At 32.9% G+C, this 18400-nt stretch overlaps 1 protein-coding gene across 1 annotated transcript in view; it reads left to right on the forward strand.

Moving 5' to 3' along the window:
• The first annotated feature begins 2867 nt into the window (after window positions 1-2867).
• LOC118200149 (inactive dipeptidyl peptidase 10-like) overlaps window positions 2868-18400 on the forward strand; it is a 631756-nt gene continuing 616223 nt past the window's right edge. The window contains exon 1 of the mRNA XM_085812127.1: window positions 2868-3249. Within this exon, the coding sequence (XP_085668253.1) occupies window positions 3142-3249 (108 nt within the window). The 5' untranslated portion in view covers window positions 2868-3141. The remainder of the gene's footprint in view (window positions 3250-18400) is intronic.

An 18400-nucleotide genomic window follows, 5' to 3' on the forward strand; every position in this document is an offset into this window, starting at 1 on the left:
TAACGCTCCTAATTCCAATCCATCTTTGCCTTCGGCCTTTAAAGAAATTATACTTTAGTTCTGGTTTCATCAAAAGATGGCGCCACTAGCTTATTTTCTGTACATGCTTTCTTATCTTATCTAACCATTAGACATAATGATTAGATCCCATTCATTTGCGCTTTCGCAGCTGAGAATGGTGGTTCGGTAAAACCATCAAAACTAGTCCTGTGAAAATTTTAAAATATAACGGTGATTTTTGTTGTTTGACTTCTGAATTAGTACCGAGTTTTGTAAAAATCGCAAGAGTAGTTTTTAAAAAAATTATCTCTCAAAATTTTAGCTCCTCAATGTTAATTGAATTTGGTATATATTTATTAATCTCTCTTTTTTTATTAAACTTATTTGATTCTTCGTTTCACATGTCGAAATTCAGATTCATTCCAAATAAAATTCATCCATTCTTTACGATTTATTTTAAAAATTTGTATTTTAAAATAAATTTTATTAATTTGTTAAAAGAAATTTTCAATTATAATCTATAATTTTTTCCCATCATCTTAAAGTAGACTTATTCCTAAGCATACTTGCAAAAAATTACAGAGTTTATTCAAAATTTCCGAAGATATACATGAATTTATATATTGGCGCGTTTTGAAATTCGACATGTTAGTTGAATGCGATGAAACATCAAATGTGGTTTAGACACTTTGCTAAAATTATCTGAAAGTAAGAACGATGTGACTTTTTCCCGCTCACGCACAATGTAAAGAGGTGGGAACGAGGTGCTTTTTTTCCGCTCCGGCATAATGGAAGGGAAAGGAAAATTGGTTGCCGTGTATTAAGAAGTTCGCCAAGTGAATTATTCTTGGCGCAAACTAAAAAAATTGCGCCAAGTTAAATTTTTAAATTTCTCCGTAAATTTCGCACTAAATTTTTACAAAATTTAATATCTAGGCATGATCTGAGTCGTAGAATCGAACAGGTATGTTATTTCAGAAAAAGTCCTATTTTGTGTCAAAATACCTATGTTAGAACAATACTATATATAAATCTAATATGTATCCTAAGTTTGTCACTCGGCTCAGTAAAACGGGAGATACAGAACTGGCGTTTCTTTTTTTTTTCTTTTTTTCTTTCCCCCCCCCCGCAGTGTACATACGTATTTGTCTCGCATAGCTAAAAAGAGATTAACCACAGAACGTTGAAATTTTGTATATAGAACTGCTCTAACATCTAGTTGTGACCTTCCCTTTTACTGAAATTCGATAATAATAAAATTACATATATATTGCTACAAATTTTATACCTAAATAGGTAATTTTAGTATAGTAATAAGTAAATTTGCTGCATTTTTCCGTGTAATGTAGCGCGAGGCAAATTTTAAGAGAAAGCTATGCCGGAATATATATATATAATATATATATATATTCCGGCATAGCATATGCCGGAATATATACTATATAAGTAAGAATACAGGGGTAAGTGCATTTAACACTGAGTGAATGGTTATCTCGGTAACTTGGAGAGATATCACCAAGCTGACAACGCTTTTGGCGACCTATTTCGTCACCAAATTTGGCAACATTTTGGTCCAGTCCCGTATCACCGTAACATGTATTCAAATTGAATAAATTTGAGCAAGCTAATTATGTCAAAAAGGCATATGAAGGCCAGATAGGGTTGCAATTGCATATGTAATCAATTACAGCTATTCATTAGAGTTACACAGGGACCGAATCCAAATATTATCAAATGGTCGCCAAGTTTGGCAACTTTTGACGACTTCTCGCCAAATTTGGAGACAAACATTAGTCGCCAAAGCCGCTGTCAGCTTGGCGATATCTCACCAAATTAACGCAATAGCTATTCACTCAATGCTAAAGAAACTTTTCCCTGTAACATTTCCGGCATAGCATCATTTCTCTCATCCTTTCATTATACAGACAAATACAGCAATTTAACACGTAATTTGACTTGAAAAATCTATTTAAGTGGAAAATTCAAAACAATATTGTTTATATATCCCTATATTATTCAGAATGTATGTTTAGCGGAAACGTAGATAAAACTTTTTGTGTTAATTTATCTTTATTCATTGCACTTGTCTTTAATCGTCGAGAAAGTTAAATACCTTTGGTATCCCATATCCCAAATATAGATAAAAAATACAAAGAATATTTTTTAAATTTTTAATTCAAATGTCAGAAATGTCTTCTAAAAGTTATATGTTACATGTGTTTCAAAAAGTACTAGAAAAAAAAGCGGTTTTTTTTATTGACTTCAAAGAAATGTTTGTGTGGCTACAGTATATGTAAATTGATTGCTTACTTCATTAAAAATAACTAAATATATATGTTTATTCTGATTTTCAAACTTTGTTTCATTTATTATTAGTATTGTTATTTCTTCAAAAAACAATATATAATTAGGAAACTTGGGATTCATTGTGCTGTTACCTTACAGTGCGTTATGATATTTCCAAATGCAAAAATAGTTATAAGCTAATCAAATTTCTTTACTTTGATGATATTTTTACTTTATTTTCATTAAAAACATTACTTCGTAGATTTATTATTTATTCGAAAAGCGCATGAATATGATTACTTCTGAAAATCAACCGCCTGTTTTCGTAAAAATTTTTATTCTAATCTAGAAAATCGAATGATTAGTTCATTTAAAATTAAGAAGATTTGGAGAACAGATGTATGAAACAAACGAAGAGGTTAAAAAAAAAAATGTGTTTTCTACCTCCCAATATTTAAACCCCCTTCCACACTTGTTACGTCCACCAATGAGCAGCCGTATCCCAGAATGCACCTCGCAATCCCAAACCTTGGCACTATCGTTTCGCTGTTCTAGTACGAGATCGAACATTTTGCAGTTCAGAGCGAAGAGCAGTCCGTTTGGTGAAATTGCTAGGCACCTTTTCATTGCATATTTGTCGTCTGCTATTAGTTCTTTTTTTATGGTTTTAGATTTCTGCGCTTTTTTTACGCAGACTGCCTTTTTGTTTATTTTTGTCTTGGAGAGTTGAGTTGTTTGAATCATTCTTGGCAGCAGATAATATACATATACTCATTCCTTTATTTCACTTCAACTCGGAAGCGTGAAAATTTCGCTTCGGAATTTTGAATTAAAAAGTGGTTTGTCACTTGTTTTATGGCTATGGAAGAAAAAGGTGGCACAACAGCGGTGTCTGCCAACAATTCGGAGCAGCCCCAACCCGTGAAACCCCCGGTGAACCCACTGGAAAAGCCCCCACAAGAGGTCAGAAATTCTTTCTCTTGTTTTTTTTTTAGAACATTTATTTCCGTTTACCACAATTTATATTACTAATTAATTTCTTAATATGAATGCACCATGTTTTAGAATTAATAGTGTAATATAGGTAAGAGGGGTAATTTTGTAACACTTCTTTTCCATGAAATCCATTAGTTTTGTTTTAATATAGTGGAAAATACTGAAAGTAAAATATATTACTCGATATATAAATTGCAATATCTCGAAGGAATTGTCTCATTGCAGATATTAAAATTTATTTACTGAACAGTGTAGTATTCCAACTTATTTAATTAGGTATTTTTTATTGTTTTCCAAATAATATATTTGAATATATGTCTATCCAAATATCGTCTGCCAGAAACAGAAATTATGTTACACGTAAGAATTTTAAGAAAAAACAAACTGAAATTTTGAAAGGCAATTGAAAGAAAAGATACTCAGTAAAACACTACTTTTTTCACTCTCCGAGAAAGGGTGTTTAGCAAGTGCTTTTAATGAATAAAAGCTGGAAAAAAGGGAAGAATACGAAGAATAAAATTTTGAGATGTTTATAACATATTATACGGTACAGAGGCTGTTCACACGTATTTAAGACGATGTATATTGTATTTACAAAACTAAATTACATAAAATTCTTGTGTTTTAAATATTCTATTTGACATCCCTTATTCTGAACTATCTTTCGACACCGTAATTTCCAGGATAATAATGCCTTTTGAAGTGGCAGAAGAGGTATTCTATCCCATTCCTCCCGAACAGCTTTCCAGAGTCCTGTTAGGGTTTTGGGACAACGTTTGGATAATGCAGTTTTTAAAAGTCCGAAAGCATAACAATCCATAGGTGACACAACAGGAGATTTAGTAGGGATATCACTGAGAGGTATGGCCTTGATACCAGTTTTTGTTCCATTTTGTTTAGGAAATTTACAGTGGATTTTGATGTGTGACTGCTAGCTTTGTCCTGATGGAGTCTCACAGATGGATGGCACTGTGGGTAAAGCGATGGTATTTCATTCAGAAAAATTGGCGATAAAATATGTTCCCGATAGTATTTGGAGTTAATCTTGACATTTTTTGCACTCTCTTTATTTTTAACTTGCCATTATAAGAAAAACCAACAACAATCATGAATCCATTGAAAAACATTCTTTCGATTCTTTGAACAATGTACTTAAATTTTTTTCGCCCCTTTTATGATAATAAATGGCTCTTTTTTTGTTACAATCATTTAAATACATCCATGCTTCATTTATTGTGACAATTGTTTTCCATTTTTCTTTAGATAAGTGTTTCTCATATAGAATTTTGCAGCGTGTCCTGCGTTGAGTGATATGATTCTGAAGAAGACCATGCACATTGCGTTTTTTCGCTTTCTTAGGATTTAAATCAACGTTTATCATTTTGTTTACAGTGGACACCGAGCATTTTAATGATTTTGCAACTGTTCTTTGACTAGGGGGATTTTCTATTAACATTAAACAACGTAGCTTTCCAATAGTCGAAAGATGTCCGTTTTTTCCTTGGATACTTGTTTGGAATTTTTGTCCCACTCGAGGCTCCAATTTGACGTTTGTTTTCTTTCTTGTTGATGATATTACCCATCGACGCTTTAGATATTACAAAACCATGACTCTCACATCGTTTTTGCATAACGGAGTATGCATATATCTCTTCGGAAAGAGCGTAAATGTAGCCTTCGAACCACTGCTTTGTTAAATTCTCCATTTTGAATAAAAACAAAACTTTCAAGCCACAGACGATAATTCTGACTTTTAAAAACATAGTACAATTGCAATTACTTCTTTTGCAGCAAACAATTTTTTATTACCGCTTACCAAAATCGTCTAAAAAATGTGCGAACAGCCTCTGTATAATAATTTCTTTGGCTTGCATTATGATTTTCAAAAATAATTTAAAAGTTATAATATTAGCGATCGTTTTTGTACTTTTGTTAAATTTCAGATATGGGATTTCTAGAGTAGATCTTAGCCACAATATAACATATAGCAGAATTGAAGTTATCCGAATTAACTCCGACCACAAACAAACCAAATATTAAAAAATCCGGATAATCGGTTTAATTTTACTACAGTTTTACTGTTTTTAAAATTTTTACAATTTTGCTGTTGAAAAATAATTACATAATATCGAACAAAGTGATGATAAATAATAAAGCTAAAAGGACAAAAAGAATTCCGTTAGCATGAGTGAGTGTTAGCAGGTGTTAGCAGGAGTGAGTTAGAAGACTGGTAGTCTGTGAGCTCAACGAGAACGTAGAAAAACCTTAACAAACCCTTTTGGGTAGCCGTTAAAAGCTGAGCCATTTCAGATTTTTTTTTTTTTTTTTTTTTTTTTTTAATTTGGCATTGATTTTGTAACAGAGTTTTGACTACTCGTATGGTAATAATTCAAAATTTAAATGAAAGGGATTGTAAATTTACTAAAATATTAGATATAACTTTTATGTTGAAATATTCAGGAGTTCCAATTTGTTTTTTAGGAAGCTGAAGTTATTTCCCCAAGTATTTAAGTTCTCAAGTAATTTTTAGTTCAAAAGGGGCAATTTGCCCAGAAGGAATATTAATTTCATTTTGGTATTTTGTGCCGATTCACGATAAGCGTTGTTTCACTTTTCAAATTGTTGCCACCAAATATTAGAGCCCTGTATTATATTTAAAGAAATTAATTAATGAAGAATCTGCATGAATGTGTGTATCTTTCTTGCACTGTGATAAAACAACGATATCTAAAGCCATCCAGTTTTCAATAACATACCTTTCCACCCGAATATGGTCATCTGGAAGTCCAAACTTGGAATTTGTTTTAGTATCTATTTCATATTTTGTAAATCTTTAACGAATTTTTGATTAAAAAACTCAACGATTTTAAAGCGAGCAATGGCATCACTGAACGGAAAAAAAATATTTTTATCTTTAGCGAGCAAGACTCTGTATCGAAAATTTTAAAGATTTTAAAATTAAGGAGACTCATACACCGTAAAACCCACAAGATCTTCGAATATGTGACTGTTGCAAGAATTGGGATAACTTATTTATTTTAAAAGCAATTACTTTCAACTTTTTACAGCTGACTACATAATATAACTGCTTTCTAAAATACTAATCAGAAAGTTTGTGTTGCCACAGATATTTTTATAATTTAATTCTCTTTGTGACAAAATTTTTCGTCAAATTTACACCTTGCGCGCACAGTTTAAAACATTCTGTTGCATAATTTAATTCCATGTTTAATATATAGCTTTTATAACATTTGGAAACTACTGTGAACCTAAAATTCTAAGAATTTTATGTTAAATTTTTATTTTATTTGGAGTTGAGTTTATAAAATGTATTTTATTAAAAAATCTGTAACGTTTTCGCGCATAAAACTTTTTAATATTAAAATATTTATGGTTCAGTTAGAAAATAGTGCCCACATAAAGAATTCCATTAAATTTCAAGTACGTACCATTAGCCATTTTTAAAATATCATGCGCGCAAAGTGGGAACACGACGAAAAATTGTGTCACAAAGCGGATTAAATTACAAAAATATTTGTGACAACACAAGCTTTCTGGTTACTAGTTTCTAAAGCAGCTATATTTTGTAGTCAGCTGTAAAATGTTGGAAGTAATTGCTTTTTAAAATAAATAAAATATCTCAATTCTTGCAACAGTCACATATTCGAAGATCTTAAGGGGTTTAATGTGTATGAGCCCCCTTAAGGTAAAATTTGAAAATGTTTAGTTTAATAAAATTCATTAAATTAAAATTTAAAATTCATTGTATTCATTACTTTGCGATATTACTGTTGAATTGAATTTTATGGTTTAAGTGCGAAGAACATGATATTTAATAAATACAAGCAACACACAAAACGTTAAAAAACGCCCCTTTGGGCGTAATGTAAAATCTGAAAGCCTTAAGATTTGTTTTCTTATTTAGATTATTTCTGTAATGTAATTTCCTCAGATCTTTCTTCAAACTCATTTGAAGAATCCTAAAGTGCGAATTGATTTTTATTTATATGATTTTTCAGGTTCTGTTTACCCTCAATGGTAAGTACACGCTTTCGTTTGACAATTTTTAAATATGTATTTTAAACAATTCGAAGTTAGTTTTAAAATTCACTCTATCTTTGCATTTTAAGTAAACTGAAATTAAATTTTACAACATTTTTAACCTGTGCTTTAAAACATTTAGTATATATTTTATTTTAAGAAATGGAACGAAAAGGTTTTTAAGATCCATTTCCTGTTCATTTTCTTACATTAACATGTCCAGGCAATGTTTGTTTATTTAAAAAATAAAGCAAATATTACATGCCAAGGTCTAGATTTTTTTTAAACTAAGGAAAAGTAGTATTTGCCGAAGTTTCATCTCCATTTGTTCTTAGGAAAAGAAAGTCCTTGAGTGCTTTGCTATATTTGCTTTGCTATATTAATTCTTCATCAGCATTCTACCTTTTTATTTCATTATCAGATTGTGCGTCATAAGAATGTTACGACTAAACAGTTGAATTTTTTTTTATTTTAGATGCGTTTCAGCATTTCTTACGCAATAAAATTAATTTCACCTTTAATACAGGCAATGAGGCCCACCAGCGGCCGAGTGGTAAAGTCCCTGTACACTGGTAGTTCTGTCCGAGGTGCGATTTTCCCCATGTGTAACGTTTATACGAGCCAGGTTCCCTTAGAAAGTCCTCCACGAAGGCATCCCTCCCCTTAGGCAGATAGCCCAAGTGTGCTTTGCCATAATTAAATGGTGTCCGCGGATAACATCGCGGCAAAAACATCGCGGACGAAAACGTCGCGGAGAAAACAACGCGAGGCGAAAACATCGTGCTACAAAACATCGTGAGAGAAATCATCGCAAAGAGAAAACATCGCAGTTCTAAAACATCGTGGTACAAAACATCGTCGTCGAAAATAAAGCGGTTAAAAAACTTCGCAGTTTAAAAACATCGTCGTCGAAAATATCGTGGTAAAAAATAAAGTATCTACAAATCATCGCATGACGATAACATCGCAGACATGCTTTTTCCCTACATGCTTTAATAACTGTAAATGAATATTCCCATAAGGATTTGTGAGCGCAAAATGTAAAGAAGGATAATTTTTACTTTCACATTTTTTATTAACTAATAAATTTTTTCTGAAAAAGTAAGAAGGAAACTTAAGCATAGAAAATTAAATGCAACTTATAGATTATACTTTCACGAAAAATTACTAGTAAAAACTTTATAAAAAATTATTTATTAATGGCCTTGGTTAGTTAACTATGTCGGTTTAAAATTCTATTAATTGCTATAAGTTGCATTAATTTGCTATACTTAAGTTTCCTTCTTACTTTTTCAGAAAAAATTTATTAGTTAATAAAAAAATGTGAAAGTAAAAATTATCCTTCTTTCCATTTTGCGCTCACAAATCATTATGGGAATATCCATTTACAGTTATTAACGCATGTTTGCGAAAAGCATGTATGAAAAAAAGCATGTCCGCGACGTTATCGTCAAGCGATGATTTGTAGATACTTTATTTTTTACCACGATATTTTCGACGACGATGTTTTTAAATTGCGAAGTTTTTGAACTGCTTTATTTTCGACGACGATGTTTTGTACCACGATGTTTTAGAACTCCGATGTTTTCTCTTTGCGATGTTTTCTCCAACGATGTTTTGTAGCACGACGTTTTCGCCTTGCGTTGTTTTCTCCGCGACGTTATCGTCCGCGATGTTTTTGCCGCGATGTTTTCGGCTGTAACGAATTAAATACACCACACCACACCGAGGTTCGAAACCCGCGAACGGGCTGGCTGCATGGACGTGCATGGTTTTTCCCAAATGTAACGTGTTAATAAGAGCCAGTTTCCCTTAGAACGTCCTCCACGAAGGCATTCCTCTAATCATAATATATGCAATGATTTCTGTGTTACTTTGTTAAAAATAGAATTTACCTGCATATTTATGTAAGATAAAAGATATTGTTGCGTGCGTGCGGGTTCGTTATGAAATGAATGCACAAGTCCGATGAAAAATGAACAAAAATTTATTATTATCACAACAAAAATGTTTAAATTTTCTCAAATTATCATGCAGTATTACAATATCTCACAGTAGTTATCTTTTAACTACTCAAATGTCCAATAGAACGTAATTCAAAACAGCTAAAGAACGTTAATCCGCGAATTCACTACAATTAACAAGAGCAGTTTTTCTAAACAACAACAAACTAAGCAACTACTACAAAATGAGATGTTTTCCTCCTTTTATAAGATTTTAAAATCACGCGCTAGAATTTTCCAGTACTTTCTCGAAATCAAAAAGAGATATTTATTTATTTAATGCACGCGCTCTTGTATTTTCAATTTTAGCTTTCTTTTAATATTCGTCACGCGCTGCACTGCGCGAGAAATAAAACCATTTAATTTATAATTGAACTAACATTAGCTTTTTAAATACCAAATTCGTAACAATATCTTCAGACATAGAATAACAGAATGCTTTCAGGTATTTTGTATTGTACCAAAGTACAACTGCTCGGATTTTGAAAAAAATTAAACTGCTGTGAATGCCAACGCAGGAGGCGGTAAAACTGTATTTCGACGTATATAAAACCCTCTCGTGTAAATGGCTAGACGAGTGATTAGGACCACTGAATACTGGGAGTTCGACTCATGTTTGATCTGATCACAAGCGCACGAGCTGAGTGCATGGTTGGTTTCCGTTTTTTTTCTCCATGTGTAACGGGAACACGAGACAGTTGTCTTTAGCAAATCCTCCACGAAGGTATCCCTTCCCTTAGCAGACAGCCCTCGAGTGCTTTGCTATATTTAAAGAACCTAACCTATCTCATATTAAAATCCCCAAGAGGGATTAATTGAAGAATATGTTTTTTATTTGTTTATGATAGATTAGCTTGTTGAATTTTGGATTCTCTTGATTAGATTTTTCCACCTGTTGATACACTGACTACCAATAAGTATTTGGACACATATGCAAATGACGATATCTGCGGTCCTAAAGTACATCACGGACTTCGCCGGTATATATCGTGTAGGAAACAGCATCGGTTTTAGTCGCATGCAAGATGCTTCGCAGTTCGGAGCTCTCTGATTTCGAGAAAGGTATAATTATCGGGTATCACAAATGTGGCCGATCCTTAAGGGACATATCTAGCGATCTGAAGTACCCAAAATAGACAGTGGCCTATGTGATTAAGAAGTGGAAGGTGAGCGGTGATTGTCGGAATGTGTCCCGAGTCGGCAGACCAACGAAACTGGGAGATAGAGACCGACGAGTGTTGTCCAGAGAAATTCGGAAGAACCGCACCCAACCGATGGCCCTCATCCGCGAGGAGTTTCAACAGGCATCCGGGAGTATTGTTTCAATGAATACCATCCGTAAGGAAGCACATCTGCTTGGTTTTCATGGTCGTGCTGCTGCCCATAAGCCTTTGATCACAAAGTCCAACCGCACTGCTCGGTTAATGTGATGCAAAGCACATCGAAATTGGACCGTAGATCAGTGGAAACGGGTTCTTTGGAGTGACGAATCAAATTTCACCCTTTACCTTTCGAATGGCAGGGTCTGGGTCTGGCGTCTACCTGGAGAACGTCTCCTGCCAGAATGCATTGTGCCAACAGTCAAGTTCGGCGGAGGTGGAATTATGGTCTGGGGTGTTTCTTCTGGTATGGGCTGGAACCCTTGGTCCCCATTCATGGTAAGCTCAACTTCGATGCCTACAGCACTATTTTGGATGAAAATGTGCTTCCTACGTTGTGGCAGTTTTACGGGTTGGAACCCTGTTACTTTCAGGACGACAATGCCAGTTTTCATATTTCGACGTTAACCAAGGCTTGGTATGGTGTCAACGGAGTTCATCGAATGGACTGGCCTGCCCAGAGCCCAGACCTGAACCCTATCGAGAACCTCTGTTACGAGTTGCATCGCCGAATTCAGGGATGCACTACACGTGCAAAATCGGTGAATGAACTTATATGTCTTCTCCAAGCCGAGTGGAAGAAAAAAAAACTAGCTGTCATACAAAGACTTGTGGAAAGTATGCCCCAGAGGGTCCACGCTGTAATTACCTCTCGTGGAGGCTCTACCAACTATTGATTTTGAATAAAGTTAGTTTTTCTTTTCTATCACAGGTGTCCAAATACTTATTGGTAGTCAGTGTATTTAATAAATTCTTCCTTAAATTGCATCAAGTGTTTATTGAAATAAATTTACTACTGGAGCATTTCTTGTAAAATTATACGTAGCCGGTGTCATTTTGCATGTAAATTTATCATTTGTTTCGGATACGGTAAATGACTTTGTACAGTGGACAGTATCATTAAGTCATTGTTTTCCTCTCCTTTCAATTTCGGTTTTCGAAATTTTCAATAGTTTACTACTTGTAAAAGACTCAAATAAATGAAGGCTGGAATTTGAGCGATATTGGAAGGTGTGCACTTTGGAAAGGAGTAAGGAAAGTTATAACAAAAAACAAGTTACCAATTAAGACTTCCTTTCTTTCTGATTGCTTTCGTGGTGTAAGGGTTGGCACACTCGGCGCGTATTCGAGAGATCCAGGTTCGAGTCCCGGCGAGGGTATTGCACATATTTCATATCTCCTGCTTCATTAAAACCTAATGACTCTACAGTGGTGCCCGACCTAAAAGGTGGTGGATGATGATCCTTCACCACCAGGATTTGGTGACGGATACTCTAATTTCCAGTCACCCTTTAAAAGGGGGGAGTATGTAAGGTATTTTCTCTCTCCATTCAGCATGCCTTCGTGATGTAACGGTTAGCCCACTCAGCGCATATTCGAGAGGTCCAGGTTCGATTCCTAGTGAGGGCATTGCACTTGTATTATGTCTCTTGCCTCAAAATATCTAATGGCTCTACAGAGTCAACAGAATCTAAAAGTCACAGCTATTAGAGTAGCCGCTAACTAAGCAAAAATTTTCCAATTAAGGTCAAGTCCAAGAAAAGGTATAATTTTAATAACTGCCATTAACACGATTTGTGAGAAAATGCATTAGTAATATAGTAGTTAATTTTTGTTTATCATCTCAAACCTTGATATCCATTAAAATTTATTCCCAGAATAGCATAAGAAAATTTGCATATTAAAATTTTACATCATAATTTATACTGCATATTATAATTTATTATTTATAGCGCACATTATAATTTTTAACGTAAACAGTTCATTCATACTTCAACTGCCATATATGCAAAAACTGTTAAAATGAAATTTAAAAAACTGATGTGCACACCACGTGACTTCCTTGTACGGAATATTAAATTATACGCATTTTTTCCTGCATTTTATTTAAACTTATTGGATTCAGTTAAATTTACTTCGTCGATAGCGCATAAACCACAATAGAATTATTGCACTCTTTAAAATACACTCTATTTGTTTACCATAGCGACACTCTGGCGCTAGGTTCACTTAACAGAGTTATATGTCGTTCATATTTTAACTCAGAATGCACAAAATGTATATCATTTGATGAATTATCTAATCGTTGCCGCACATGTTCTATTCAAATACTATCATAAATCTAGAACCTTGTATAAAAGAAATTAAGCAAACAAAACAAAAAGGAAACAGTTTTTCACAGACGATTGAGTATTTCTCATTCAATTAATACATTTCTAACTTCGCGACAAGGCAAAAATACATAAAAACTCAAAATATCTATGTTAAAAATTACCAAGTAAAATCTTAAACACTTATTTCCTCGAAAACATTCCAGAAAGGATGAAGCATGATTTAATTAGCAATAATAAATGAAGGCGATATCTTTGTTGTTGCGGAGTTTAGTCTCTCTAAATTGGTAACAAATCTACTATTCTGCCGTTTCAAATGTAAACAAACATGTCCGCCATGTTATTTAAAAATTAGGCTTAACCGCACTTAAATAGCTTTTAAATTGTTGATAATTGTACAAATGTAGCTTGCAGAATTACTAAAGGCATAAAAACCTTAACGGGAAGACAAGAACAATATAATTCAATCATTTTTAAAGCAAAACTGCACAATTTACAAACGTATAGGAGTAAAGAAACAGATCACTGAGCCGGGTAACAGAGTGGATATATATATAAATATATTTATATACGTTTGGTGCTGCCGATTGCAACCAAAATACGAGGTGCACATCTGCATGTTATAGCAGTCGTATATACAAAATTTCAACGTTCTTGAGGCCACTCGGTTTTTGAGTTATGCGAGAGATACGTACTTACGTACAGACGCCACGAAAAATTCTCTTCAGAATTCATTTTAAAGCAGTTTTATAATTTTTTTGGAGGAAAAGAGTATTTTATTCTGTCCTTACCTACCGATATCACGCAAAAACATCGTTAAATTGAATTCGATAGCGGTCAAAATGGAGATTTTCGTTGAAATGTGATGCCTGAAAATTTTGGGCATTACAATACTTCCTTTTTACTTCGTTCAAGGAAGTAAAATGTCTGAAAGATTTCAGATTTTAACAGTCGCGTAAAAGGTTTTGCTAAATTTTTTAACGTTCTTGCTGAGCCTCGTAGTGTACCAGTTAGCTTTTGTACTCTTTGCTGTTTATCCTTTATTTCCTTTTCCTTTTTTTTTTTTTTTTTTTTTGTATTTTTAGCTCTATTATTAACCATTGTTTTCTTCGCACCTACGCCACATATACATCAATAACAAAATCATAAATGTTCTAAAAGCTCCATAGCAGCGCATAATAAGAATTTTCAATGCAGTGTATAGTGCTGGCATAAATTTTTATATTTTTTTCAGTCTTTTCTCAATTCATCATATCAATATTCAGTTTTCTTAGTGAGATGGCTAACAAATCTTTTTTTTTTCCCTTTCCGTATTAACTTTTTATTTGTTAACTTTATTTATTAAATATTACGTTTTTCTGACTTACGCCACATACGATTCAATTCAACAGCAAAATCATCAAAATTTAAAAACAGCATATCTTCAGAATTCTCGGGAGAGGTTGCAGTACGCAAATTTAAATTTACGTGTTTAAATTTTGGTGATTTTGCTGTTGAACTGAATTGTATGTGGCGTAAATCAGAAAAACGTAATATTTAACAAATATTCGCTATATTATTTCTTTAAAAACTAGCCGATCCTGCTGCCAGACGCCTAAAATATTTATCATAAAAGAGGGAAGACATTCAGTGATTTCAATGAGTCCAGCTTGTGCAATTTCATAATAATATTGAATACTATTTCTAATTAGACATCTCATGATTTTAATACATCTTTATTTAAATCAATCTCATCAAAAGTAAAGAAAGATTTTTCGGAAGTGTGTTTATTGCTTTTCGAACGCTTAGTTTATTACCGAGCAATATTCCGAATTCAATTTGATAGGATCTTTTGCTTTACAAAATGGAAGCATGCCGGCGCGTGGAAGATAAAAGTATTTTCTTGCTAGCAAAAGGCGACACATTGCCTTCTTAGAGTCGAATAAGTTGAATAAGTTAAAACTAAAAGATAAATATCTTACATTTTCTCGAATGGGGACAAACTGACGTTGTGGACATGATGATAAATACAAGCCTATAAACAAATTAATAGTCCGAAGGGGCATATTTCCCCGAAGGACTATTAATTTCGTTTTGGCATTTTGCACTGATAACTATAAACGACGAATCACTTTTCAAATTGTTGCCACCGAATATTATCGCCCTGTATTATATTTAAAGAAATTAAATAATGAAGAATCTGCATAAATGTACGTATGTTTCTCGCATTGTGATAAAACAACGGTACATAGAGCCATCAAAATTTGAATAACGTAATCTTTCATAGAATATGGGCATGTGGAAGCCCTAATTTGAATTTGAAATATGTTTTATTATCGGTTTCATATTTTGTAACACTCCAAGGAATTTTTGATTAACGAGCTAAATGATTTCAAAGACAGCAATGGCAACACTGTACTGAAAAAAAAATTATTTTTATCTCCAGCTCGCGAGACTGTGTATAAAACAACGGTACATAGAGCCATCAAAATTTGAATAACGTAATCTTTCATAGAATATGGGAATGTGGAAGCCCTAATTTGAATTTGAAATTTGTTTTATTATCGGTTTCATATTTTGTAACACTCCAAGGAATTTTTGATTAACGAGCTAAACGATTTCAAAGACAGCAATGGCAAAACTGTACTGAAGAAAAATATTTTTATCTCCAGCTCGCGAGACTGTGTATCGGAAATTCTAAAGACTTATTAAAATTAATTTAAAATATTAAAATGGTTAATTTAATTTTAAAATTTTAAAATGAATTTTTAAAATTGTTGTGCGATTTAAATGAATTTTATGGTTTAAGTGCGAAGAACATGATATTTAATTAAAAGAAGGCAACACACAAAACGCTAAAAAAACGCCTCTTTGGACGTAATATAAAATCTGAAACCTTTCATATTTTTGCGATTTTCCATCATTTAATTTTTTAAATTATATTGGGCGATCATATCTGGTGGCAACAATTTAAAAAGTTTTTAACAATTTAAGATAAACCATTTATAGTGAACCAGAGCAAATTCCCATTTTGAGACTAATAGCCCCTTTTGAGGTTAACATTCAACTCAGTATTTACAACTGGCAAAAATTTCACTCCATTTAACTCTGGAATAAAATTAGCAACCTGAAAATTCCAAATGTTCATGGTTAAAAACCAAAACGAGCTAGGCAAGAGGTTTAAACTAAACAGGTAGCCCTAAATTCACATTCATTAGCCTTTTCCTGAACATTCAAGCTCTTCTCCAAGTTGACAACTTTTGTTACGTAATTTCCACCATCGCTTAGGGCATCACTTTCGACGACACCCGGAAATATATATTATCCACCCTAGCTAGTGAGTAGTTTCATATCAACATAAGTCGATCCTGATCTCTAGTGTCACGAGACTAATAAGAAATGATGGGAAAATATCGGGTATCGAGATGGCCACATTTTCACGTCACTTCCTGTTAGTTTCGTTCGAACGTCTTCTCATATTAAACGGTGGCAGGTTATGCTTCTGTTGTCACCTAACTGGTTGATGGAGATTCCAGCCATTGTACCATAATTCAGAAAAGTATTTAGGCCTAGGGAAATCGAATCGAGAAAAAGATAATGTATATTATATAAATATTGATAGTTAAATATGATACAAAAAAGAAAAAAAAATGGAAAGCTTTCAGATTTTATATTACGCCCAAAGGGGCGTTTTTTTAAAACGTTTTGTGTGTTAGCTTTATTTATTGAAAATCATGTTCTTCGCATTTTACCACATAAAATTCAATTCAACAGCAATGTCGCAAAATAATTAAAAATGTCATAGCTTTAGAATTTCCGATAGACAGTCTCGCGGTCTGGAGATAAAAATGTTTCATTCCGCACAGTGTTGCCATTGTTCACTTTCAAATCGTTAAGTTTATTAATCAAAAATTCGTTAAAGTTTTACAAAATATGAAATAGATAATAAAAACAAATTCCAAATTCGTGCTTCCAGGTGCCCATGTTCAGTCGGAACACTAAGTTATTCAAAATTTGATGACTCTAGGTACCGTCGTGTTTTTTACTTCCTTGTACGAAGTAAAAAGGAAGTATTGTAATCGCGAAAGGTTTCAGGCAGCATATTTCAACGAAAATATCCATTTTGACCGCTATCGAATTCAATTTAACGATGTTTTTGCGTGATATCGGTAGGTAAGGACAGAATAAAATACTCTTTTCCTTCAAAAAAATTATAAAACTGTTTTAAAATAAATTCTGAAGAGAAATTTTCGTGGCGTCTGTACGAACGTATGTACGTGCGTACGTACTTATCTCGCATAACTCAAAAACGAGTAGCCTCATAACGTTGAAATTTTGTATATAGGACTGCTATAACATGTACATGTGCACATCGTATTTTGGTTGCAATCGGCCGCACCAAACGTATATAAATATATTTATATATATATCCACTCTGTTACCCGGCTCAGTGATCTCAGTTTCTTTATTCTTATATGTTTGTAAATTGCACATTTTTTGCTTTAAAAATGATTGTATTATGTTGTTCTTATCTTCCGGTTAAGGTTTTTATACTTTAGTAAATCTGTATGCAATATTTTGAGAATTATAAACAATTTTAAAGTTGTCTAAGTGCTGCTAAGCCTTTTTTATATGACGGCCATTGATGTTTACATTTGAAACAGAGACTAGTGGATTTGTTGCCAATCTAGAGAAACTTAGCTTCCCAACAACAAAGATAACGCATTCATTTATTATTGCCAATTAAATCATGCTTAATTCTTTCTGGAATTTTTTCGAGGAAATAAGTGTTTAAGATTTACGTAATTCGTAATTTTTAATATAGATATTTTGAGTTTTTATGCATTTTTGCCTTCTCGCGAAGTGAGAACGGAATTAATTGAATCAGAAATACTCAATCGTCTGTGAAAAACTGTTTCTTTTTTGTTTTGTTTGCTTAATTTCTTTTATACATCGTTCTAACATTATTATAGTATTTGAATAGAACATGTGGCAACGATTAGATAATTCTATTCTTTAAATGATATAAATTTTGTGCATTATGAGTTATAATATGAACGAAATACATAAGTTAACTGTTATATAATTATTGGATTATATAACAGTTAACTTAGTTTACGTTATATTATTATTATATAAGTTAACTGTCATATAATTATTAATAATATTAAGTGAATCTAGCGCCAGAGTGTCGCTATGATAAATAAATACTAGAGTAACATTTTAAAGAATGCATTTATTCTATTGTGGTTTATGCGCTGTCGGTGAAGGAGATTTAATTCTTTAAGTTTAAATGGAATGCAAGAAAAAATACGTATAATTTAATATTCCGTACAAGGAAGTCATGTGGTGTACACATCAGATTTTTTTTTTTTTTTTTTTTTTTTTTTTTTTTTTTTACAGTGCGAGAAACATGCACACATTCATGCAGATTCTTCATTATTCAGTTTCTTTAAATATAATACAGGTCGATAACATTTGGTGGCAACAATTTAAAAGATGATTCGCAGTTTATAGTGAAATGCCGTTTTGAGACAAATAACCCTTTTAGGCTACCTCACCTTTTGGCTAATAATCATATTTAAAAAAATAGCTATCACCAAAT

Source organism: Stegodyphus dumicola, chromosome 2, assembly GCF_044657685.1.
Source record: "Stegodyphus dumicola isolate Sdum_Otavi_A_Nest chromosome 2, ASM4465768v1".
NCBI classification, from domain to species: Eukaryota; Metazoa; Arthropoda; class Arachnida; order Araneae; family Eresidae; genus Stegodyphus; species Stegodyphus dumicola.